This window comes from Phoenix dactylifera, chromosome 12, assembly GCF_051530095.1.
Source record: "Phoenix dactylifera cultivar Ajwa chromosome 12, Ajwa_hap1_PhDact_Kaust_v1.1, whole genome shotgun sequence".
Lineage (NCBI taxonomy): Eukaryota > Viridiplantae > Streptophyta > Magnoliopsida > Arecales > Arecaceae > Phoenix > Phoenix dactylifera.
The window spans coordinates 7,839,126-7,864,779 of record NC_143201.1 but is presented as its reverse complement, the minus strand read 5'-3'; the positions used below and the strand labels follow the sequence as shown (position 1 = coordinate 7,864,779).

The window sequence follows — 25,654 nt, the reverse complement described above, 5'->3', positions numbered from 1 at the left end:
ATGTAAGAATGCCTCGTTCATAGGGTTGAAATCGAATAGTATACTAATATATTCATATCGATATTTGTTTAATTTGACGAATACATATACGGACATTGATATTAGTCATATACAAATTCATATCTATATTTGTTTTAAGAATACGGATACAAATCAGATACCGAATATATGTATATAAAGACAGATATAAGCCAGATAATTAAATTTTATGACGATAGATAAAAGATATTATTAAGCAGATAATAAATCAAATTAATAGCATAATTATTTATTTTTTTTTGAAAATTCATGAATATTATATAAAATTAAATAAAGTTAAAAATAAAACGAATTGGGAAGTTATATATCCATGTTTATATCTATTTTTCTTTGATAGATTTGGATACATATATAGATACGAATATTAGTTGGATGCTCAAAATATTTTTATATATTTACATATTTATTCAGATAAGAAAATCGATCCCAATAAATTATCTGATCGATTACCATCCATATAAGTTCGCCTTCTCAATTTGCCTGTGGATATTCTACTCGTCCTCCTACAGGCACACGGGTCCTCGTTAGGATAAAAGCTGTAGAAAGACATTTCAACAAAGCAGTAGAAAAGCATGAAAGACAAATTTTTTAATCAACTCCAGGGGTTTATTAGTAATTTCACGTCTTCTCAGCCGTACTCCCATTCGTACGCTTGACGGCGTCCGCAGTACAATATCCAACTCGAGGGGTATTTCGGTCTACGAATATATACGGAGATATATGTTGGGGTCCCAGCGGGGGGTAGCGCACGTGCTTGGAACGTGCGCGAGCTCGGCTCCTCATCGCGGCGCGTGTCTCCTACGTGTCGCTTAAACGGACACGCTCGCCCGCGCCGCGGATTGCAACTCATTTACTCGAGCTGGTTTCGGCCCGGTGGGCCCGCTCCCGGGGATAACGATGGCGGTAGCGGGCTCGAGAGAGAGAGAGAGAGAGAGACTGAGAAAAAAAAACGAGAGATAAAGCGAGGGACGGAAGAAGAGCAGGGAGAGGGGGTGAGTATTCCTTTCATAAGGAGAAAGCTCTGCCTGGAGATATATATCTCTCTCTTTCCGTCTCCTTATTTTAGGAATGTTCATTCATTACTGGATTAATATTTTTCATTTCAGTGGATTGGAGCGATTGCATGCGATCTAGATCTACTACTCTTCAGATCTTCTCTTTGTCTTGGAAATTTGGGAAATTTATAAGCTGCTCTCTTATCAGGTACTTGAGAACTCGTTTCTCTCTATTCCTTTTTTAATCTCCGGTTTATGCTTTAGAATTCTCTGTAAATATACAGATTATGGCGTTTCCTTCGCTTTGTTAGCTTATTTTCTAAGTTTTGAGGTGGTAGTTTTGGAAATATATGGTTTCGTTTGCTCTTTTACTTTTATTTTACTGAGTTTGTCCGATTAGATTATGCATTTGTTTTGCGTGTCTCTGCGTCCAAATTGCAGAGTTTATCAAAGTAATCGAAGGTAGATTTGGGAATAATGTTTCGTTCTGTTTCCATGCTAAATAAACGAAAGGATGTGTGTGTTTTTTCCAAGTAAGTCCGCGAGGGCAGCGTTTTATTCGGAACCAGGAGCACTGCCCCCAAGTCTTCTTAGCTGAAAGTGGAAAGAGCCTCTCTCTTTTTCTCGGTCACGCTTCTTTCCTTGTTAGGAAACTCTGGCACAAATGTGGGCCGTGTCCAATCCACTGTCCTAAAGCAGGAGAAAGAAGAATCCGGAGATATTTGATTAGGAAAAATAATGTGAAGGAGTTGACAATAACATAGAGGTAAATTATTAATTTTTTTTTACTATAGTTGAATTATTAATAGATTTGCAAAAAATTTAAGAATTTGTTTGGTTTGCAAAAAAAAAAAGTATAATAAAAACAACAAAAAAAAAAAATCTTTTAGTTGTGGTTCTCAACTGAAGGAATATAGAAAAATAGCATTTACATAAAAATAAGATTTTTATATTTTATATAAAAAGGTTATGGGGATCATAATAAAGCTATTTTTTTTAATTGGGATTTTTTTTAAAGTATTTTTAAACCATCAAAATTTATAGATAATTTTTTTAATTTAATATAGCTATAATAGATATTTTATATAATTTTTCAGAAAAATAGCTATTCAACTAAATATAGGTGACTATGAAATTATTATTTTTTATGTTTTTAAAATTATTTTTAAAAAAAATATTTGGATGAGGTAAATTTTGTTTCATAAATCAAATCAGCCTTGAATGCTTTGAGACTAGTCCGGAATTTGACTTCAGCCTGCCGTCAGCACAACGTGTACTCTGTGGCGAAGTTATGGATTTTGGTCCATATGACTGCTGGTTTTTGTCTTATGCAGGCGCAGTCAAAATGCGGATGGCAAAGGCAAGATATCCCAGTTTCGGGAAGCTTAATATCCCATCCTATTCCTACCTTGATCGGTTCATTGCTAGTATTTCATTTTTAATTATGCATACATTTACATAGAAATTGTCTATAATTATAATATTGTCCATATTGCTGTTGCTTGCACTTACGAGGACTTAAAAAAAACTTTGAAATTTGAAGCAGATGTTAAAGGATCAGTAAAAAGAATTAAAAAGTTATAGCTCGATCAATGGAGGCTATCATCCTCCTGACTTACCATCCTCGGAGTAATATAAACTTCATTTCCAACTGTTTGTGTAAAATTCTTAAGCTCAGCTGAATCTGAGCTATGTTCCCATTTCACGAAAGTTTAACCTTAGCAGTTCCGCAGGAACATTTTGACCCAAACGTAATCCTTCGTCCCCGAGGTCTCAGCACTATTCGTTTTATTTAGTCAAGAGGCCCACCTCCTCCATTAATGAGAACGTACCTAACTTTGTGTCCTCCTTAATTACTAGGGTAGGGAGCAATTTTTTAATCAGTACTCGTACTCACGGAAAGAATCGTTCGTTGGCGAGTTCGGTACGATGGCTCAAGTCTAGAGACGAGACCCGGAAATTTGTCCGAATATTGAGACGCGAAAGTTTTAGGACGGAAAAGAGAGAGGGCAGGGTCATCCTCATCTCTTCGCGTCTCTTCTGTGCTGTTCTTTCCTCCTTTTCTTCGCCTCTTTTTCTTTATGAAGCTAACTTTTATACGGTTTTTTTTTTGTTTGTCTTTTTGCACCCCTCCTCTCGCTCTCTGTCTCTCTTGACTCGACTCTTCTCTAAAGTGGAAGTTCTTGTCAGGCGGAGGAAAGCAAAAGGAGCGAAAGGGATAGAGGATTAATTGATCGATGGCGTCGGCGTCGGCGTCGGAGAGCAGGAACGTGACATCGGAGGAGACGGAGGTGACGTCGGAGCGGCGACCGGAAGAAGGGAAGGAGGAGAGGGAGATGGACCTAGAGTTCCCTCTTATGAGGCAGTCCTCCATATACTCCCTCACCCTCGATGAGATCCAGAACACGGTGTGCGAGCCCGGAAAGGCCTTTGGCTCCATGAACATGGACGAGTTCCTCACCAACATCTGGAACGTCGAGGAGGGCCAGATCGCGAACGCCCACGCGCAGAAGCAACCGCACATCGGCGGAGGGGGGATGCCCGCGGCGGCGCCGCTGCAGCGGCAGGGATCGATCACCATCCCTCCGCCGCTGTGCAGGAAGACGGTGGACGAGGTGTGGGAGGACATCCACCGAGACCAGAACGCCCGCCGCCAGAACGTCGACGGGGCGCCGCCGCCGTCACAGCAGCAACAGCAGCCGCAGAGCAACGGCGTCGCCCATCGGAAGCGGACCTTCGGGGAGATAACGCTCGAGGACTTCCTCGTCAAGGCCGGGATCGTGAAGGAGGGCTACCAGCGCGGGAGCGCCCCGTCACCCCACGCGGCGCCGGTTCCGCCGGCGACGCAGTACGGGATGCCGGCGGGGTACCAGATGGTGGGGCCGGAGGGGGCGCCGGTGTTCGGGCACGTGGTGGGGGTGCAGGCGTACGGGGACCACCAGGTCGCCGCCGCAAATAGGATGTACCAGGTCGTCGGCGATGGTGGTGGGCCAAGCTACGCGTTGAGGAATGGGTTCGGGGGGATGGTTGGGAACGGGTACGGTGGTGGAGCGGCGGTTGGGGGGTCGCCGGCGAGCCCGGGATCCTCGGAGGGGGCGGGGGGAGGGCAGGTGGACAACTCCGATGCGGCAGAGGGAGGCGGAGGTGGGAAGGGAGGGAGGAAGAGGGCGCTGGACGGGACAGTGGAGAAGGTGGTGGAGCGGCGGCAGCGGAGGATGATCAAGAACCGCGAGTCTGCGGCCAGATCCCGCGCCCGAAAGCAGGTACGCGTGCATGCTACTATATTCGCCTCGGTACCATTCCAACATCTATAGGAATTAGCATGCAAGAGTGCTGAAGATGAAAAGTTCAGGATTTTACATCAAATTAGTCTTTGATCTTCTTATTCGCGTTGGATGAGAACTGAGCAGTGCTTGTTTCCACCCAGAAGTGGACGCGGGGGTGACGGGGGTGAGGGAATTACGTAGACGACAACATTGGGGATGGGTATTGTTGTGGGATGGGTTCCAGTTTAGTCCCACATCGGATAATCAGCGGAAAAGTCTGTGCCTTAAATGGGGGGTGCAAACACCTCTTCTCACCGAGGGCTCTTTTGTAGGACAAAACCGTGAGGGTAGGGATAGTACCTCCGCGGACCTCCGCGCCGGCAGGGGGGTCCCCCGGGACCCCGGGACTGTCATTGGGCTCCGGCCCTGGGCGACCTCCCTGGGCGACCTCCCGCAGACCCGAAGCGGCAATCCCAGAGCGGACAATACCTCGAGGAGGACGCGGATGCTTTTCCTGCTCGTCCGGTGTGCGGGCTGGTGTCGGGGTTCCGACCCCGCAACAGGTATTATAAATTCTGCGATTGGATACAGAGCACAAATCTTTGTTGCTTTCTCGGCCTTTTGGGGGTTGGCAAAGATGCTCAATCTTTTCTAAGTGCACTCCTCATCATATGTTCTTGCATTCACCGTGCAAGAAAGTTTTTTATGCCCGAGAGAGAAAACGACAGGGAGAGGGAGAGCAAGAGTCTTTTAACGTCGGGATGGTTCTCATGGAGGATTCTGTTTTCATCAAAGACGTAATCTCAGCTGCTTTCCTGGGCTTTTTGATAGCGACTATCCGTTAGTTTAATACTTTACGATGAAGCGCGCTGTATTTGTTTCCAAAACTAGTATTTCTCGACGTGGCACCTTTTGGATGGGCCACGGGAATTCTGGTGCTTTCCTGCGTACAGGGGATCGGGCGAAGGGGTTGGGCCTTCGACATCATTATGTTAGGTTTTAATTTGACATTAGATCCAAATCCTCGCACGCACTTACGACTGATATGAAAGCCCAACCCGTCATTGGCTCAGAGAAAAGTGGTAAAACCTATTCTTTGGTGTGGTTTTCGACGACTTAATCCTCTCTAAGACAGCTCCGTGGGAAAAACATGCAGGCATATACAGTAGAGCTCGAGGCGGAGCTGAACCAGTTGAAAGAAGAGAATGCCCGCCTGAAGGAAGAGGAGGTAAGGCCCGTTGCAAATTCGTCGCATACAAAGTTACTCTTCCATTGCCTTCCTTCGCTAATAAAATGTTACGGATCTTTTTTTCTGGATTGACAGAAGAAAATTCTGGCATTGAAGAAGCAACTGGTACGTATATATATTCTCCTCGCTCGCCAGTCGCGGCAGTAATCACACTGCTTTCTTTTTCTTATGAGCTTGCACGTTCTCGAACTATATAACATGCCAGAATTTGAAGATTGAAGCTCACTATTTGTTTGTTTGTGGCCTTTGCTTTCTAGCTGATGGAGGCCATGGCCGAACGTGCACGCGTGAACGCCCAGAAGACTATCCTGACGCTGAGGCGCTGCAACAGTAGCCAGTGGTAATGGGATCTCAGCAACGACCCTAGCCCTCACCTGCCATGCGTCATGTAGTAGTAGTCTTTCGTTTTGTTTTAGCTCTGTTATGAGGAGCAGGGCGCTGGGAGCGAACCCATCTCATTGCTTAGCTCCTTCCCATGGTTCCTGCTTTTTTGTTAGTAGGCCCTTTTGTTGAATCCCTCGGTGATAGCTATCCTGATACATAGAGAATTTGGTTGGCTGCTCTGCTGTACAAAGGTCTGCCCGGAAAACAATGTGAAATAAAGAAGTGCCAACATGTTCTTGTGTTCTGTGCATTTGTGAGTACAATATTATTGTGCTTGGTATCGATGCCTGCGCTGAAAAGAGGACTGAAGTCGTGGATTACGGACCTTAGCAGCTAACTCTGTCAGGAAATTTAGGAATTTAATAGACTTATTCCTGGTATACTTGTCGATCGCTCTCTTCTTATCATCCAGAAGTAACGAGAAGATAAGATTAATCAACTCTTCTATCTGCTCATGTTATCAGCTCGTTTGAGCTCCGCTCCACTGGGAAACTGAGCTGAGCTCGGACACGTTTGAGTCCCGGGCCTGAACATGGAGATTGTTCAAATATTCAGCTCAAAGTTTAGCCTAAGCCAAGCTCGAACAACTTACTTAAAACCTGGGCCGAGACCAAGCAGCTTGGTACTTGGCTCAGGCTCGATTGCACCCCTACTATCCCATCTTAAAATTATAGTTTCCATCTTCAAATCCCGTATGACTGCAATGGTAAGTTGATAAAGCTAATTGCTGGCACCTGGTTGGTACACTAACTCAAGAACCTCAGAGAAATTTAGACGTATCTAACACCCTTCAGAAATGAAAGATCCAGAGCTCATTTGGAGATCACGCAATCAGACGACAAACCTGTAATCTGTCGGTCCACGTAGTTTCTCCAGGAAACGGGCGAAGAAGCTCGAACAGAGCAGGGAACTGGGGCAGCTGTCGTGAAGGGGGAACTGTGGCAGCTGTCGGTTCTGTACATTGACGGAGTATATATGGCTGTCTTAAAGAAGGCTTTCCAAACAGTGTATCCGGGCCTGAAATATTTAAACAATGCAAACGTAAATGCTACGGACATATAACAGCTGGAAGATGGAGACCTTGATGCTGCTTCACATTTGAGTCCCAACAAAAGCAGGTGATAACATGACGAACTGTAGACTAAATCCAATCATACAAGCAGAGCTAGATGACTGTCTTCGGACACTAAATAGTGTGAAAAAATGATGGATATCAGCATTTTTAGGGTAATTATTTCTGAAAACAGTCCAATGTAACCCATGCAATTTTATGCTTGAGGTGATAAATTGACACTATGCTTGAGGCGATCATTTTATGAGACTACTGCAGGATCCAGAATGACAACAGCAAGTGCTGAAAGAATGACGCTTAGAGAAAAGAATATAATTACCCGAGTATGGAAGTCGTCCAGTGCTGCGCCATTCCAGCTGACGTGGAATTTACCCTTGGCAAATGATTCCTGTCATATATGACGCGTATTATCACATTTGGGCAAGAAAATTGGAGGGCAAGAGACGGCCAGTTATTGAGAAAATAAATGCAGACATACGTAGTTGTAAAACTCAGCCAATTCCACGTTAATATTTAGATGAAACAAATTCTTGATGATGCCCAGCAGCAGTCCAGGTCGAACAGCAGTCTCTATTGTCAGCATGCTGGTACAAAATTGGCAAACACATGCTGAGCCCTTTCCAAATTCACTCTGAAGGTATCATTAAAGAGTTGCACGGAGTATAGTGATGTCTGTAAGTTGTATTCATATGGTTTACAAAGCACAAAAATATGTAGGGAATTTACCTAACCAAGCTAAAACTGCATATTCTACAATAAAACTCAATGACACCTAACTGATCGCAGTAAGAAAAATAGCGATGCAGTTTATAATTTTAACTTTATTTTTTTTCTTTCCTCAATCATATTCATTGGTATCGATAAACATACTATGGATTAATTGCAAAAGGTTGGGGAGCCCCTAGTATTCTATATATTTGAAATCAGTAACATGGTGGCAATCAGATAGATGTTGGATGCAGCAACGATGTTTGACAAGTCTACCACTATGAACTAGTAAGATAGTGATAATGCTACCATAGGAATAGTACCCCAGACCTGAAAGCCTGACTGCCGGCTATTAGATGGCCTATGAATCAATTTTTTGAACAATGATGTAAAACTGACATCTGATTTGACATCGTAATTTTTGCAGCTCTTTTTCATCATGGATATTTCTGAAAGAAAAGTGTGCTCGAATCTAAAGCAACCTATACAGTAATGCAGAACAGTATACAATGATACATAATAGGAAAAAATATGAAACACAAAGCATCAAGCCTTCGCTTTGTTCCATCGTCTTTAACATGTACACATACATCAGCACCAAGCTGTCAACAAAAAAATCAGCTCAATGGTCCTGATAGGAAGAGCCTTCAAACCTTCAAGACTATAATAGGCCATTGAGTCATAAAAACCGTCACAAATTGGAAACACATCCAATTAAAAATTAATATTTTACATATTTAGTCTAACACAGAGCCTGCAACATAAAACATGAAAAAGCACGAAAATTTTATTAAAGTGAGGTAAAAGCTATATAACAAAACAACGATGATGATGGTAAAAAATAAGGTCAAAGAAAAAAAAATTAAAAATAAAAATTTGATTATGATAAGTTAATGACTAAGAATCAATAGAGAACCTACTAATGTATTTTTAGAAAAAGCGACCATGAACAAACAGTGCTTATAATAAAGAAGTAAAACAAGGACCGATTCCCCCCTCCCCCTACAAGACAGTATACACAAGAGAACGAAAAAGAAAAATCTTTTGCTGGAACATTTTTCTCATCCGTTCGGCAACAAATATTTAAAGTGGCCAAAGTGATACAGATCGAGTTTGGTGATTTTCTTAGTGACTAAAGTGATCCATATCGAGTTTGGTGATTCTTTTGAATACTCGTAGTGGCCAAAGTGGTCCAAATCAATTCTGGTGATCCTTCTAGATCAAAGCTCCTCTTGTTTAGGAGATTTAGCTCCTACTAAATAAAAACTGAAGATGGAAAAATGCTTGCTTTCCTGCCTCGCAGCTGAACCACTTGGTTTTCCTCAAAGATAGAGTTGCTGGTGCTCATGTTGAAGGCGTCACTAATCGAGACATGATATCGATGAGTTAGGTAATCTTCTCCTCTAGTTGTATAAAATATCTCTTTGTCTAATCATCCATCAAGAAAAACCTAACAGCCATACTCGTCTTTGTCTTTGAAGCACGGATAGCCCTTCTTCTGACTGCTTGTACTACTTGTGCATCTGGACCATGCACTAAGGCTCCCATAGATGTTGAGGATTAGAGCTCTAATACCAACTTGATCTGATCAGATCAAGTTAGAATTCCACTAGATAAGAGCATGGCTCTGACACCAACTTGATCCGATCGGGGAGAAGAAAGATTTTCTTCAACCTGCTCAACTCGAATCTCTCGGAAGATAACTATAAGAGGATAGAAAAATTTCGAAAGTAGGGCTTAAGTCCTTTTTTCTTTCATTAATCATTAAAAACAACGAGGTATATAGCCTCTATTTATAATATGAGGTCGCCCTAACATAATTTAGATCGGATTCCTCTTTCTAAACCTAGTAGGACTTTTTTTCTAAAATAGATATCTATATTAGAAATATTCTAGAAAAAGCTAAAATTCTTAGAAAGATAGATCTTGACTTTCACATCGACTCTGCCTTCTGTCGCTGTACCTGATTCTTCTCAAATAGAGATCTATGCCTGGTCAAAGTATTGCCCGAAAAGAAAATTTTCAATTTGACCAGCCCGTTTTGAAGTCTAAACGATATAATTTCATCCTAATTCAACCTACTACTTGTAGATCTTCAAAAGATACCTAATTTCAAAAGAAAAGATTATCTCAATTGGGCATCGTATGATCAAGTTATGGCTTTCAAAAGTTTAACATGCGACTTGGCTTCTCAATGCGGCGGATCTCGCTCCTGAACCCTGTTCAACCCCACTCGCAGTGGTCAAAATGGTCCATATCGAATCTAGTGATCTTCCTAAATACTCATAGTGGCCAAAATGATCTACATCGAGTTTGGTGATCCTCTTGGATATCCATAATGGCCAAAGTGGTCTACATCGGGCTGGTGATCCTCTTGGATATTCGTAGTGGCCAAACTGATCCACATCGACTTTAATGATCCTATTAAATACTCATAGTAGCTAAAGTGATTTAGATCAAATTTAGTGATCTCGTTAAATACTCATAGTGGCCAAAGTGATCCAGATCAAATTTAGGGATCTTCTTGAATATTCGTAGTGACTAAAATAATCTACATCGAGTTTGGTGATTCTTCTGAACACTCGTAGTGGTCAAAGTAGTCCATACTGAGTCTGGTGATCCTCCCGGATCATGGTAGGATCATGAGACTTAGATAATCTATCTTATTTTGATTCCATGTATCGATTCATTATGTGAACATCATTAGTGGATTAGCTACTAAGTTGTGAAGCTTATAATCTTCACTTATATCTTTCAGATCTACAGACCGAGACTTGGGCAAGTATCAGCATTTTAAGAAAGTGTTATTAGAGGCAAGGCCGCCTTGCTAGTCAGTATGTTTGGTTTTGATGAGTAGTGTATATTAAAGTGCAGCTCAAAGTTATGTATACATACTTAGTTACTGAAAGTTGAGTTATAATTTTGGAAACAAATTCTTGGCTATGACTTAGGATGGTATGTTTGACTTGATGTGATATGTCAATTTAGTAGTTTACTGATTCTAATAATTACTATTGCCTATATATGAAGTATATGATTTTCAGGTTATATTGATTCAATGACAGGTGAAATGCCTCATGCCCTCGAAATATAATACTAAGGTCGGGGGCATGACATCAAAGTTTCTAAAAAATGACAAAATCTAGTTTGACCAAGCATTTCAGAGCCTAAGGTCTCGAAACAGGGTTGTTTGCAGCCCGACATGATAGAAAATAAGAGCTAAACAGTAAATAGATCATGAGAGTTTCATCAATCGCTGGTTTTTGTTACAGTTAAATACCATTAGCATGTAGCAAGAATCCTGTATAGCATTATCACAGCAACTGCAGCTATATAAAGCTGTTTAGCTGCACAAATAACTGGTTCTTGCAACATTGGGGTCATGGACAAGTTACTGCAACTGGAAGAGTTTTGGTAGGTTCAATTACATCATAGCTAGTAAACTACATCAAACCAAAATGGAGTGACTCACTCACTTACCGTAACTGGTCGACCAATGCACCCAGTTAAATGTAATCATACAGGCTCCAAGGGCTAGTTTATTTTCCATTTCCATTCCACCAGTTTGTGTTACACTATGTTGGCAACAGTACCAGTTTCATAACAATAACAAACTGACCGATCTACTCCTTCACTAAAACACCGAATAGTCTTAAACTTGCTTATATTATGCATGGCTGGAGGTTGATGCCCAGGAGATTAATTTGATAACTACTTCCCAGTTAAATCACACTTACTATAAGCATATAATCAAAATTAATGGGACATTTCCATAGCGTTTCAGCCTTTAGATATAACAAGAGAATTGAAGAAAGAATACACTAGAAGCAAATTTTTAATAACTGTGGTAATGGCAGTGCATCAGAAATCTTTACATTCAAAAGAAAGCCCCATCTATAAAGCATTAGTTAGAGTAGTGTCCATAGGGGACTAGTAGATCTACTGAAATCAGCAAATAATGATAAAATAGCATGCAGTTATTTATTATATCCTCCACTTTTCTGTGAACAAACTTTGATAGAAAGCCTTTTTTCCTACTAATGCTTTGAGCTCAATTCCTCTTGATAAACTTTGATTGAGTTAAAAAAAAAAAAGAAGCTTAAGTTTCATTCTATGCATGCTCACATGGTTGTGTTTTTTATTTTCTTATAGTAAAGAAAATATTCCTAAGTTTTCTATTACTAACAGTAGCTAGGACACTGGTAGAATGTACTATATATGAACTGTATTAATTTGAAATTTAGCACAGCTGTACAGACCCATGCATCCTAATAACCAAATCTAGAACAATATAAAGAGCATATTCTACATTCAGAAGTGGACTTCTGCTGGCCTGCAGAGCTTGGAATATCTTACTGAAAAATTTTCACCTAAATCCAACTTCTCCGTGATATGAATAAACTCCTGCAGGGAAATCTTAAATATAGTGAATGAATCACTAAAAAACAGAAAAAGTTGAAAAGGGGCACAAGTAAAAATGTATCATACTGGATGATCCTTGAGAAGGCAGTTGTAAATGACCAACCCAGCTTCTTCTAACACATCATAATCCTCAACTTTATGCCCTTGAAGTTGTTGATTAAAGTGATTCCTAAGGTGTTACACAAATATATTTTTTAATATCAATTACAGCATATGATATGAAATGGATGCTGTGCATCCAATCATAAAATGGAAAGGAATGCTTTAGTCAGCCCTGTAGTCTCAATGACAGCTCTATACGTTAAAGAATACACTAACTTCCATCATATAGCAGGTAATATGATACTGTTAAACGGCTGACCAAAGAAATCTCGTAGTATTCAAGACATCCTATAAACAAATTCTTTCAAGATTGATCTTAATTGACATTCTCCAGCATGCATGATTGTTACCATAAGCTGTGTGCACTCCAAAAGTGTTACTGTGGATTTGTGGTTCATATCTTGGGTATGGTAATTCAGCTATGTAACTTCATCTTTTTAACAAGAAGAATGAGAAATCTCACTGTCAGCAGCTTGCCTGAGCCGGGGAGTATATTATGGTCGCCCCAGTAAATTTGTGGTATTCAATCACAGTGCTTGTCCTATGCTAGCTAAATCCATGTACATAATGAATAATGGTGAATAGAGCTCATAAGCTCACATCATTATCTATTGAAAGCTTGAGGCAGCCACTGGGGTGGCGTAAAAGTAGTTGTGGGGGAAGGTTTGTTAATATTCTACAAAAGTGTAGAGGTTCCAACTTTCAAGCTGCTCTTTTGTTTGATATAGGCTAAGAAAAAAATCATCAGATTGAAATACAAAATGTTGTTCAAATACGGAAATGATTACTCACGGTTGTGTAATTAAAACTTTTGTTTGCAAACTAGAAGCCTCCTCGGTTGTCACAGTTCCCTTAAGCACATCCCAGCCAAGTCTTCCTAGAGCCTCCAACTGCAGAAACACAAACCCAGAGATATAATTACTCTATTGCGAGTGCATACGTTGTAACTAACAAGCCACAGCAGAACTGTTACACAGAAAAATTATCTAGTCATCACCCAGTTGACAGTTGTGCTGAAAAAATAAGAAAATAGAAAGCAAACAAATCATATAAATATGCTCAACAGGGTATCACCAGTAACTATCCCAAGTCTTCACTGCCAAGGAAGTGCTTTTTGCTGGCACTAATAACAACATATTACGGCCTAATATCCACAAAAACGATCTGCTTCTAGAATGATTCCTTTTTCACTTAGGAACATAATAACACAAATTATGCTACAGTGATGGCTCTATCACCTGAAAATAATGAAGGTAAACTGGAAGAAATATTCATCAACATACAATTTTAAGCATAGGTATGCATGTTATACATAGAAGTTCGTGTAAATTATTAGCAAACAACACAAAGGATCGCCATAAATAGTACATGCGAAGATCATAAGAGAATCAAGATAGTCTGCAAAAAAACAGATATTAGCATAAGGAGCTAAAACATTTTTTGTGTAATCGAAGGAAAATGGAAAAACCAGTCACTTCACCAGTTCAACTAGCGTCCACAAGTGGTCCCCAAAGTTAAGTTGCACAATTGTTTCTTCAGGACATGACTCTTGATCCATCAGAAACAACAGTACATCGGAATCCATGCCAAGTTCCCAGGCCTGCAAAGAAACTGTCAAAGCAGCAATACATACATTTGTACCACCATCCATAATGAGGCTAAGAAAATTACAAGCAAGCTGGTTCTATCAAAACTCTTTAAACAGAATCTTGAAAACTAATTTGCAATGAAATCATATAGGCCGAAGTGCCAAATTATATTTAGTTCTCCACAACTGATTCTTTATTGGCATTATCATAACTAGTCCATCCATTGCATGATTAAAACCCAGTGCAGCAACTCAACCTTCCACTGGCTTAACACTGCTGTTCATAAACTTAACAGCAGAATCAAGGATGAGGACATACCTTGAAAGAAAATTTCACCACATGAACAGGATTGTAAGAATTCCGAGAACCATTTCTACAACATAGCACATTACATAAGATTACTAGAGGAACCATTTCCGATTAAGTAAATCTGATTTTCTTGTTCTCGATTCTTTTACCTTGTTAGAAAGACAGAGCAATAGAATAGAACAAGATGTAACGCAAAAAACACAACCATGATCACTAACACACGCTTCTCCTAATGATAACCACAGTTTGACCATTCCAAAGCCATCAAGAACATTCAATCAGCATTACAAGATGCACAATTCCATCACCTTCAATACATTGCAGTGAAGTGAAAACCAAATAATAGACGTTAATAAAGCACAACCATATATCGCTCCAAAACGATACCACATCAATAGTCTCGGAAATTAGATCAAAATCACAGCAAAATATCCCACAATAAAACTTTCAATCAAACCAATCTTAACAATAGAAACAATTTCAGATGGAAGACAATTAGACTACAGTCACAAATACTGGATTCTTCATCATTAAGAAAACCAAAGATCGCCTAACTTAGTGAAAGAGTCAAGAAACCAAATCCTATTTCTTCAAGTACCCAAGATCGCCTATTCCAAGAAAGCTGCTAACCCTTTGAATCAAGATCGAGTTTTCGAGCTTACCCACGAGTCGTTCCAAAGAATCCTCTACGGGAACAGAGCATCGGATACTCGAGGAACGGGGTGAGTTGGCGATTCCGAGCCGAGAAGGGGTATGGGGTAGAAACCCTAGTTTGGGAACCCTATAGGGGTGGTGGAGAGAGAGATGGCAAGGGAAGAACCGAGAGCGAGAAGGAAGAAGGCACGCGCGCGCCATCGCCATCGCCATCGCCATCGCCCAAGGTTCCCTTGTATTGAGATTTGAAATTGGGAGGGAGCGAATGCGGCCTATTTATGGCAATAGTTGCGGATCTGCTATAATGTATTGAACAGCGAGGTAGGTTTTTGTTCCATTCAAACCGTTCATATGGAATGCTGATCTGATGTACGGATATGATATAACAACTGGCTTCCTCTCTGTCTAGAAATTCGTCAGGTGATCTCTGAGATCGGCGAGGCAAATTAGGCAGGCTGGTTGATTAGAATAATGGGTTTAGCCGCCAAATGACATTGCAAGGATCTATATCGATCCTATAAACTTGCATGGTCAAGATCGTTTTAAGACAGTTTTCCTTTCACATCTTCGCAACTTGTAGATTTTTTATTTTTATTGGATGAGCTTAGAAATCAAATGAATCCTTTTCCAACTTGTATTTTTTCCATTTAAGATCTATTTTGAAAACTTTCAACAGGATAGGCCAGGATTAGAAAGAGGAGGTGAAGGAATGAGTAAGAGAGGATGGAAGACAGAGCACGATGAGTCTTTCTGCCCTAACTCCCTCCAAGATAAATAAATATGTTGAAAGATTTTTTTTCCAATCACACAAGCGTAAAAGTTCGTGATCATCCTATCCCAAGTTAATAGTTCTAAAATCAATAGGTGATCATGCTTTTAAATCTAAAATTACTTAGTTTTGGTGGATTTCTATCACACTAAACCACTCTTCTTTCTTCAATTAGTACTGAATGGGTCGATGTCTACTCTATCCTACCTTTATTTTATCAATTATATATTTAATTGAACCCAAACAAAGCTAATTACATCAATTGGTCTATTGTTCCCAATTACAAACTCTAATTCATCTATTCTAACCTAATTTTTCACATCTCACTTCATTCCAAACTAGATTCACATACTCTTTTATCTAATTCCACCTCGAATTGATCAATTATTAGCTCAACTGTGCAAAATTCTTACTAATTCCAACAAATTAACTTGAATCAACTAACTCGATTTACCGAATCTAGCTCGTACACTAACTTGATCTTTTTTTTAAATTATCTATCAATTTCATCTTCTTTCTATCCCATTTATTGACTCACAGATCCAATTATATGACTTTATGCTCATATTGACTAAATTTCATACATGTCAATCAATTGGACCTATATATGATATATATATATATATATATATATATATTGAAATAGGGTCAAATAAACTCCAATTAAGCTCAAAATTGAAATATAGCCTTTCTCCTTAGCAAAATTTCTCAATTTCTAGCATCTCTAACCTACCAATCAATGTTCCTCTAAAAATGTTGGAAGGATAACTAATGGGGGGCAAAATGGTTTAATGAGATGGATGGAAGGGATACTTTGGATAAGGAACAGGGTAACCCTATGGGTCAATTTGAGACTTCTAAAGTAGAACGACTTATTAGTCAAAAAAAAAAAAAAAAAAAAAGTAGGCATGGGCTGTAATTTTTTATATACACACACACACACACACACACACACACACACACACACACACACACACACACAAAAAGAGTACCCAAAATCACCAATGTGGTCCCCCCCAATCCATTTTTGCCGACAAAGAAGTCGTCCCTGATGATTGACCTTTCTTTCCTTACCGAGCCACCTCAGGGTTGATTGCTCGATTCACTTTTTAAGGCAGGGAAGAAGTCTCATCTTCATTCCTTTCCCAATGCTATGCTAGCGGATCAAATATAGAACCATTAGTGCCAAGCTCATATACAAATATAATTAAGAGATGCCATATATCATGTGCAATGCACTAGCTAAATATAATTTTGTTTTATTTTTTTAATGTATTTCCTTATAAATATTTGAAATTAAATATGTTCTATCATAAATTTACTATTTATATTTATACCTTTATAAATTATTCTTTTACATGTATATTTTTATAAAAATTTAATATTACATGTATATCTTTATAACTTATTTTTTTGTGCATATATTTTTAACTCAATAAAGCAAAAGAAAATAATTTATAAACATATATATGAGAAAAACAAATTTATGATATATATATATAGATGTATGTATGTATGTATGTATGTATGTATATATAATTTCAGATTTATAAAGAGATACAAATAAAAAAGAGTTTCTTGCATACATACCTTTCTAAATATTAAAATTTACGTGAATACCCTTCCAAAATTGATATTTGTATATAAACACTCATCAAATATTTATTTTATATATATATATCCGTACCATCTAACGCCGTTAAGAAGTTAGCGGTTTAAAATTAAAATGACAAAAATACCATCAATGGGTAAACATGCAAAAAGAAATGTTTATAAAGGTATACATAAAAATAGTAATTTTGAATAGTATTCATGCAATTTCATATATTTGGAGGATATACATGCAAAAAAAAAATTCTTATCTTTTTGCATAAATACCCTTCTAAATATTAAAATTTGCACGAATGCCCTCTAAATTAATATTTACTTGCTTGCCTCACAAAACACTATTTTTGTATGAATACTTTTGACATAAAGATTCAACTAATGTAATTAGCCAAAATTATATTTATTAAATTAAAAATTAATTAAAATTATAAAAGTATCTTTTTAGTTCTAAAGTGGGAACAAGTTAACAGATCCCACTGAAAACTAAAATATATTGAAATAGAAAAAATAAAATTAGATTTTTTTATATAAACCCTCATAAATATGTAAAATTGCATGAATATCCTCATAAGTATTATTTGCATATATATCCTTATCAAATATTTCTTTTTGTACAATTACCTATTAAGGGTATTTCAGTTATTTTTACTTTTAAATCGCTAATTTCTTAACGGAGTTGATGGGATGGGCATGTATGCAAGATAAAAGAAAAATGGAGGGTATACATATAAAATAAGTATTTTATAAGAATATATATGTAAATATTAATTTTAGAGAGATATTCATATAAATTTTAATATTTAGAAGGATTTTATGAAGAAAAAAAACCCAATAAAAAAAATCCTTTCCTGCCTCCTGAAGTCTGGAACAATTTGGTCCACACGGCTCTCTCGTTTTAAAAGAACGGATGCTGGTAAAGGGGGCTCGCCGTGTGCTGAAGTCCATCGGAGATTCCCAAAGTAGCTCGAGTACGGGTCAAGCTCGCCGTCGTCTCTCTCCCGAAGGTCTCTCCAGATATCCCGTCGTTTCTCTCAACTTCTTCGTCTTGTTTTCCCGGCTTCCATCTCTGGCACAGCTTCTAAAACGTGATTTTGTGAAGGCGAAACGGTCCCAGATTCTGTGTCGTACGATCTAGGGAAACCCTATTCAGTTCAATTCCTTTCTGCAGTTTCCTTTTTATTTTTGCGGTTATGGAGCAATTTTTATCACGCTTCAACAGCTTTCACGGGGCTTTACTTTTCATGTTTCGATTTATTAAAGATATTTGGAGGAACTCGAATAGATTTTATTTTGTTCGATGTTGTTATGGATATGGTGTTGTCGATGAACAAATGTCATTTGCCCTATTTTCGTAAGAAAAGAAGCTATTTTTTCCAATTTTTATTCATCCGGGACTGGAGAAACTATAAATGAACATGCTTTCAGGAATGAAAGGCAGTTCCTTTTTTTTTCTTTAATTCAAAAGTTGCTTGCTGTGGTCACTAACAGTTCCCGTATGTAGCCCAAAAAGATAGAGTTTGTTAATATCAACTTAAATGTATATCTGGAAGTGCAGAAGGATTGATTTTCTGACTATGCTGCAAGGTTAGCTTAATCATTCTATGCTTTTTCTCTCTTGTGATGTTCGTTGAAAAGAATTGTAAAGTGAAATTTGTTGGAACTTGGTTTAATAGTTTATGCTGGTTACATTCTTCATGTTAAACTAGTCGTGGTTCATTATCATTCCATGTTCTTTAAGTATCTGTAGAGGAGAAGAATCTTAAACAAATATTACTGGGATTTGTTTCTTTTTTATTGAACTTTGGAGCCAATATCGATATTTAGAATTGTTGTTATTATCACAGCAGCGGCGGTGGAACTCTGTTTTCTGAGGTCTTCTAACTGTTTAGCTCTTTGGTTTTGTTTGATTTCAGGTAGAAAGTAGGAAAGAATTGTTGTTGGAAGAAGAAAATTATGGGTATATCTGCAATAATGGGAGTGAAGGCAACTGTTTCACTGTTGGCATTTTATTTCCTCAAAGAGTCTGGTGTGAAAGTGATTCTTATACCCCTTCTACATGCCTCTTTGGTTGATTATTTAGTTGCTATTGCATCCCTTCCAGCAGTCAATCTTCCCCTGCTTTTGGGCAAGAACTCTGATGGGAGTTTCCCTCTTTGGTCGATGCTCATATTTGGGCCTTTTCTGGCTTTTGCCCGGATATTTGTGTTCTTGAGGAGATTGAAGAGCAGGGAACCAGCATATAGCAAGATTTCTGAAGGTTTATATGTTGGAGCCTGGCCATTTTCATTGGATCATGTGCCCCCAGGTGAGCCTGCAGTAATTGATTGCACATGTGAATTACCAAGAAGCTCCGTGCTCTCACAGAATGAATATCTGTGCATTGGTATTTGGGATACAAGGGCCCCTCAGCCATCACAAATTGAATCTGCAGTTCGGTGGGCATGCAGAAAGCGGGCTTTAAAGAAACCTGTATTTGTCCACTGTGCATTCGGTGAGTTCTCTTTTGTATTATATTATATTATATTACATATATATGTATATACACACACACATATGTATATGCATGCACACACGCACACACATGCACACACACACATATATGTGATATGCATCAACTCCTTACTCTTATCATGTTTAAATTTCTTTATACACTGAAAGCTTGATTGTTGTTTGCTATAAATTTAGCATTCATTATCTTGTATAAATAATTCCCAATTGGACATTCATTCCATTGGTTTTGGAATGATATTTGTGAAAGACATGCTGCATTTTCCTCAAAATGTAAAGGAAAAATGTAATTACATAAACAAGTAAACAGATGACATTTTGATATTGTATATTTCAATTGAAGTTGATTTTATATTATCTTTACAATATTGATCAAAACCTGAAATATCAAACATATGGCTATCATACATACTCCTTTAATTTTCAGGTAGTACAAGGAGGGGCAAAATGCTTCTTGATAGAAAGAATCAAGCAGATTAAGAAGAGAATAATGTCTCATATAATTGATCTTTTCATGGTCCAATGATGCTTTCGGACAAGATAATACCTATTTGCAAGGAGCAAAGTTTTCCTCATTTGTTAGATATGAGATAGTAGATTATAGGATCTAAAAATTTTACACAACATTATTAGATATAATGGTAGGATCTTTGGGAAGCGCCTTCTTAGGATAAGATTGAAACATTAGTTTCCTTGTTACTTGCCTTATGGTTTTCTTTTTCTTAATTTTAGCTTTTTCGTACCTCTTATATGCTACAAAATCCAAAGGTAAATATCATTCTTATCCTAAGTACTAGCAAGCACGGGCACACATAATTGCTTAGTTGCACCTACGCATGTCTGCAATCATGCAACATATGTGCAGACCTTTCTTTACTCCTGTGATCAGTGATATGGAACTTCACATCAAAAAGATTGTTCTAGATGAATGTCAGTATTGTGTTGTTTTTAATTATGCACATTCAATTTTGACCTTTTTTTTATTTTGAAACATGACTTCGCAGAAGTAGAAAAGTAAAATAAATTATTGATGAAGGCAGTTTTTCCTATATCAAACCTCTCCTTTTTTGACCTTATTTATGATTCTTTTCAAGTTGAGGGGGATCTTGGCCCCAATTTCCTGAGCCAATATTGTATAAGAAATAGGAAAGATCTTATGACCCTCCAAGTATTTCAATGTAAGCCTTTATTAGGTAATTCAGCATGACTTTTGGAGGGTTAAGATCAAGTTGAGAGCCAATTGTAACACATTTTCAAACTATGATAATCCTAGTTTGATCCATAAGACTGAATTTTTTAGGGGGGTACTGCTTGTTGGTTAGGATAACACTATATTGAAGACATGGATATAGCTTGTTTGGGGGGGGGGGGACATGAGTAACTTGTTGGGATGCTGGATTTTTGTTGTTCTGGGCCGGGGGCGAGAGAGAGAGATAGACATGAGTAACTTGTTGGGATGCTGGATTTTTGTTGTGCTCCAAGCTGGCATTTGTATCTATTTAAATTGGACTTTCTATTTCTTTTCTCTATCCCTTTCATGCAAGTTATTCTAGCATATCATATTGCACAATGCCATCGACCTTTATATAACATGGTCATATTATATGATGAGCACAGGTGGTGTTAATGGCTTAGATCTATAAGGTTTGACACACTTTGTGATTTGCAGGGATCTTTATATTATGATTCATGTACTTTGCATAACATTTAGTATTTTTTAACGTATATGTTATTTCTTTTAATCTGTATTTTGCAGTGAACATGCAAAGTTCCTGGCAATGATTACTTTACTTTTTGTTTGTATATTTACCTAAACAAATAGTGTTCATGTTGCAACAATCAAATTCTGTGATAAGCAACTGTATGGAATAAGCTTCAGAAACAACCACCATGTGTAGGGATTTCAAAACTCTTACCAGTTCACCCTTGAACTTCATTAGCACTCTCCCAAATTGTTTCTTATTTTGTTATCTATTCTTGATCCATGAAATCTCCATCAATTCTCTAGGTTTCCAACCATGACTTTATATTTTCTCACTCTATGTATATACATGTATAAAGAAAATAGATGCCTGTTGGCTCCATGACTGTTAACTGAGTTGGTCTCAAGAAATTTGGAAAGGGCTTTAGAAGCTAAATCTAAATGCCAAAAGTGTCTGGCATAACTTTATATCCAAAATGTCTTTGGTTGTAGTCAGAAGCCATTTTATTGTCTTCAGTTGTAGTAGGGAATATTATTGTTTCAAGACAACCACACAGAGGGCTTTAAGTTACTTTTCTCTTTTGTGATATGTTCTGGCATAGTCCTAATCTTCTCTTAAAGTGGCTGTTGTTCTTTGTTATACTCTTCAATTTTAAATTGTTTCTTTCAATCTTCTCAAAAGAGCAGCGATGGCAAACACCTGTTTGTCTTCTATATAAAGCTGCAAAACCCTCAGCCATGTGTAGCCAGCTTCTAAAGCCTTTTGCAATGGGGTATACAAATCTTAGTTGACTGTGAGAAATGGGCAATTCTCCTAGGAGAGCATGGTTGCAAGTTTTATAAATAAATTAAAATGAAAATCCTGTCCCTTTAGTTATATTTTCCCTTCAAGAGTTCCACTACCCAAGTATCCTATCATGGCCTGAATTTTCATCTTAAATAAATTATTACATGACTCTGGGTTCTCTATATTGTGGCTTTCCCAACATGTCCTTTATTTGTGTAAAGTTAGTGTACAAAAGAAGTGGAAATGTTGAGATGCCTTGGTTTCAATTCTTCTTGTACTCTTAGGAGGTATTATTCTTTGTGCAAGACTATCATGACATTGTAGATGCCAAACCATAGTTTAAGATATGCTCTCATTGTGGAACCTGCTACCAACTGGCTCATTTCAACTACTTAAGCAGATTATCATCCTATCTACTTTTTGATCACATATTCTCTATCCAAAGCAGTATTTCTGTTCCAATTGCTAACTGAAACCTTTTAAAAATGAATAGGATTTATCTAATCAAAACATGTTTCAAAAAGGGATCATTAATAACCATATATTGGTAAGCAATCAAACACATACTCTTTTGGAAGATCTCATGGTCCAATATTTTCTGATAAAATACATGTGTTTGACAATATATTGTTGTGTGTCACTTTAAGTCTTTAAGCAATATATAGTTTGTCTTTTAGATGATCTTATACTTCTATACATGTTTACTATGCTAAGAAAAATATATTCATCCTAAATATTAGTAAAATATATTTTTCAAGATGTACCTGTGTTTGTATAAATTCTCTTGTCCTATCGTTCAGTTACCTGTTCTTAACTACAAAGAACTCCAATATTTGCTCATTATTTCCATATTCTATTTCTTATTTTATAAATAAAGCAACTTCATTATCAATAAGCAAAGTGAAGTTTGTTAACCTGGTTTCCTATTAAGGAAATGATATAATTTGATTCTTAAGATTTCAACACTATGTGCAGACATTTAGTAAATGTTTCAGAAGCATTCTTCATATTAGAAAATTTACAGCAAATTTATGTCATATCTGTTTCTTGTTTATAAGTCAAATTTACTACGGTGGTGCCTCAGCTTCATATTTGCTCTAACTCGTGGATGTAATATGATTTTTTTTTTCATATTTGCTCTAACTCGTGGATATAATATGATTTTTTTTTTTTTTTTTTGCTGTGATGAATCTAATTTTTTTTAATATTTAGAAGCGTGGAATCTTACCCACATGAAGATAAAAATGAGGTCTTGATTACATTTTTAACTGTATTCGCATGCCTATATACTACTGCTCATCTTGCATGTTTTTTCAGCTACCTAGCTATTATAGATATACAAATTTATGTTTTGAACGATAGATATACAAATTTATTTATATGCAATTATCACAAAAATGTATAAGCCTTCTGTACTTCATTATGCAATGAAACCTATAGTCATAGTTGACTCCGTTTTACAAAAAACATCATTGACTTTTTTGGACACATTTCTGTCGTTGTAAACCCACTTCATGAGGTGCAGTCGTTATTTTCTGTTTCCTCATTTTGTTGAAGAATTAAGTTGACTAAACTCTATACATATTGAGGTTTTCTGTTCTAATGATTAGTTGATTTTATTTTCGCAATATGTTTAATCATGAGCTTGTCAAATTATGGTGTTCAAGTATACAGTTACATAATTGATCATTTATTTTTTTCCCTTCACAATCAACCTTTGATGAATTTAGAGAGGGCATTGATGGATGAAAACAATGCGTCATTTAGTAGTTTAATGAAAAAATAAGTGTTTCCATTGATCTTTTAACAAAGTGCTAGAAGATGATGATACTTTGTAATATTTTAATACAGTAATGCACCGGATATAGTAGTTTTGTTTTTTTTTATCTTACTGGGGGCACCATCTGACGCAATTGCTGTGTGTCAATTTAATAACTGATGTATCAGTATGGCCACTGAAATGTGCTGAGAAACCATTAATAGATTTCAATTTTTGTCATTATAAGCTGATGGACCATTGAACATGCAACAGGCCATGGGAGGAGTGTATGCATCATCTGTGCGCTTCTAGTTGCTTTTGATTTGGCTGAGGATTGGAAAAGTGCTGAAAAGATGATTCGAGAAAAGCGTCCTTTTATCCGATTGAATGCTCTTCATCGCAGAAGCTTGGAAGAATGGTCAAAACATCGGATATCATCAAAAAGACAGAGAATTGGAAGTGAGTTCTGTCATTCTTTCTGATTATTCTAGAGAATAATGAACTCAAGCTTGCAATACAGGGCTTCCCAACATCAGTATTTTAGCATTTATATATAATTCACAGATTGAATACAATGAGAGAAACCCTCAAATTATTGTTCTTCCTTATATATTTTGATGCTCGATTAATTTAGCATATTCCTTTTTTTCCTTATCTGCGCATCCATCAATTATTACTGGGAATGAAAGTTTAAACTGTGGACATTCCAGAAGTTTTCTACTTCATAACAAATCTTATGGAAGCTTCTAAAAGCTTATGTCATGCTGTTTGCTATCGAAGATAGACAAACTTATGCTGTGTTAATAGAATCATTGGCTGACCCTAATTGTGCTTATTTTAATACATCATTGTGTATCTTGGCTTTGCCTGCTATACTCATCGACACATTGCAGCAAGGACAATGATGATTGCATGAGTGCTTCATAAAATTTTCTCGTGAATGTTGAAAGAATCTTTCTAGAGATAAACTGTTCATAGAAAATTATTATATACAAAGGATATGAACCAGCAGGCCTCATTATATTGAATGGTCATGACAGCATAGGGTTCATTTTTATTTTTATTTTTTGTCCCCACTCTTTTAGCCTCGATCTTTTTATATTAGTTCTTTCAGCTTCATGTAGATTAGGTGTAATAAATCTTTCAAATGCTAGTTCAGATCTGTTTGTAGTGGGGTGTGGACTTATTCACCCACTCCCAAGAGATTCTCTTCCATTGTCTATGTATGTTCACAGATTTCTTTCCATATTTTTCCCATTTTTGACTGTATTACACAGATGTAAAAACCAATAATCCACATCCTAATTGTACATTCCCACCACTGGAGAATTATGTAATTCAAATGCATCTCTTCAGTTACTAAAATATAGATGGTTTCTTTATCAAAGTTTTAAAGATGCCTGCTGTCCTATCCCATCCTAGTGGCAGTCTCAATCCGGTGCCTCAGTACCCTCCACATCTCTCTCCTTTCCTTCCTTCCTTTTTGTATTTTTTTTCTTCCTTTCTTTTTCTTCTACTTTCTTTCATTCATTTTTCTTTTTCTTTCTTTTTCTTGTCCTTTCCTTTCTTTCTTTTTTCCTTCTTTTCTTCTCCTCTCTTCTCCCTTCCTTTTTTTCTTTTTCTTTTCTTAATTTTTTTCTTCCTTTCTTTCTTTTCTTTTTCTTCTTTTCTCCTCATGTGGATGGGTTTTGGAATCCCAACTCCATCCTAGTCCTATTTTCTCACAGGAATA

General features: G+C 37.5%; 2 protein-coding genes, 1 long non-coding RNA gene and 1 pseudogene across 7 annotated transcripts; 2 read left to right on the top strand and 2 right to left on the bottom strand.

Moving 5' to 3' along the window:
- Positions 1-886: 886 nt before the first annotated feature.
- ABI5 (Basic-leucine zipper (bZIP) transcription factor family protein) lies at positions 887-6,177 on the top strand. 4 transcript variants are annotated; one of them, XM_008806597.6, is made up of 6 exons: positions 887-1,031; positions 1,146-1,242; positions 3,225-4,297; positions 5,457-5,528; positions 5,625-5,654; positions 5,807-6,177. In XM_008806597.6, exons 3-6 carry the CDS (start codon positions 3,272-3,274, stop codon positions 5,891-5,893), a joined length of 1,215 nt encoding a protein of 404 aa, XP_008804819.1. In that variant the 5' UTR covers positions 887-1,031; positions 1,146-1,242; positions 3,225-3,271; the 3' UTR covers positions 5,894-6,177. The 4 variants fall into 4 exon arrangements, with proteins under 4 accessions (XP_008804819.1, XP_017700914.1, XP_088564379.1 ...); XM_017845425.5 differs by having other exon boundaries at positions 3,209-4,297; XM_088708253.2 differs by lacking the exon at positions 887-1,031 and having other exon boundaries at positions 1,038-1,242; positions 3,209-4,297.
- A 147-nt stretch (positions 6,178-6,324) lies between these two features.
- Positions 6,325-7,952, bottom strand: LOC120104798 (uncharacterized). The gene is made up of 4 exons (XR_016398065.1): positions 7,484-7,952; positions 7,325-7,393; positions 6,778-6,950; positions 6,325-6,459 (listed from the first exon to the last, which is right to left on the bottom strand). It is a non-coding gene; the product is annotated as an uncharacterized LOC120104798 (long non-coding RNA).
- Positions 7,953-12,024: 4,072 nt separating this feature from the next.
- On the bottom strand, positions 12,025-14,405 carry LOC120104788 (ACT domain-containing protein ACR12-like). Its single transcript, XM_039116551.3, has 4 exons — positions 13,718-14,405; positions 13,030-13,127; positions 12,202-12,304; positions 12,025-12,117 (listed from the first exon to the last, which is right to left on the bottom strand). The coding sequence occupies exons 1-4, from the start codon at positions 13,886-13,888 to the stop codon at positions 12,025-12,027; spliced, it is 465 nt and encodes a 154-aa protein (XP_038972479.3). The 5' UTR covers positions 13,889-14,405.
- A 3,896-nt stretch (positions 14,406-18,301) lies between these two features.
- On the top strand, positions 18,302-24,576 carry LOC103717993 (uncharacterized; annotated as a pseudogene). The gene is made up of 3 exons (XR_015971880.2): positions 18,302-18,750; positions 19,080-19,657; positions 24,196-24,576. The product of XR_015971880.2 is annotated as an uncharacterized LOC103717993 (transcript).
- The last annotated feature ends 1,078 nt before the right edge of the window (positions 24,577-25,654 follow it).

Bases quoted from the DNA above. Each gene is read 5' to 3' on its own strand.
- ABI5 (XM_008806597.6), top strand. From the start codon at position 3,272: ATGGCGTCGGCGTCGGCGTCGGAGAGCAGGAACGTGACATCGGAGGAG. The intron at 4,298-5,456 runs GTACGCGTGCAT...AAAAACATGCAG, and splicing joins GATCCCGCGCCCGAAAGCAG to GCATATACAGTAGAGCTCGA. The intron at 5,529-5,624 runs GTAAGGCCCGTT...CTGGATTGACAG, and splicing joins CCCGCCTGAAGGAAGAGGAG to AAGAAAATTCTGGCATTGAA.
- LOC120104788 (XM_039116551.3), bottom strand. From the start codon at position 13,888: ATGGATGGTGGTACAAATGTATGTATTGCTGCTTTGACAGTTTCTTTG. The intron at 12,305-13,029 runs GTGAGTAATCAT...GTAACACCTTAG, and splicing joins AAAGTTTTAATTACACAACC to GAATCACTTTAATCAACAAC. The intron at 12,118-12,201 runs GTATGATACATT...ATTTCCCTGCAG, and splicing joins GCCTTCTCAAGGATCATCCA to GAGTTTATTCATATCACGGA.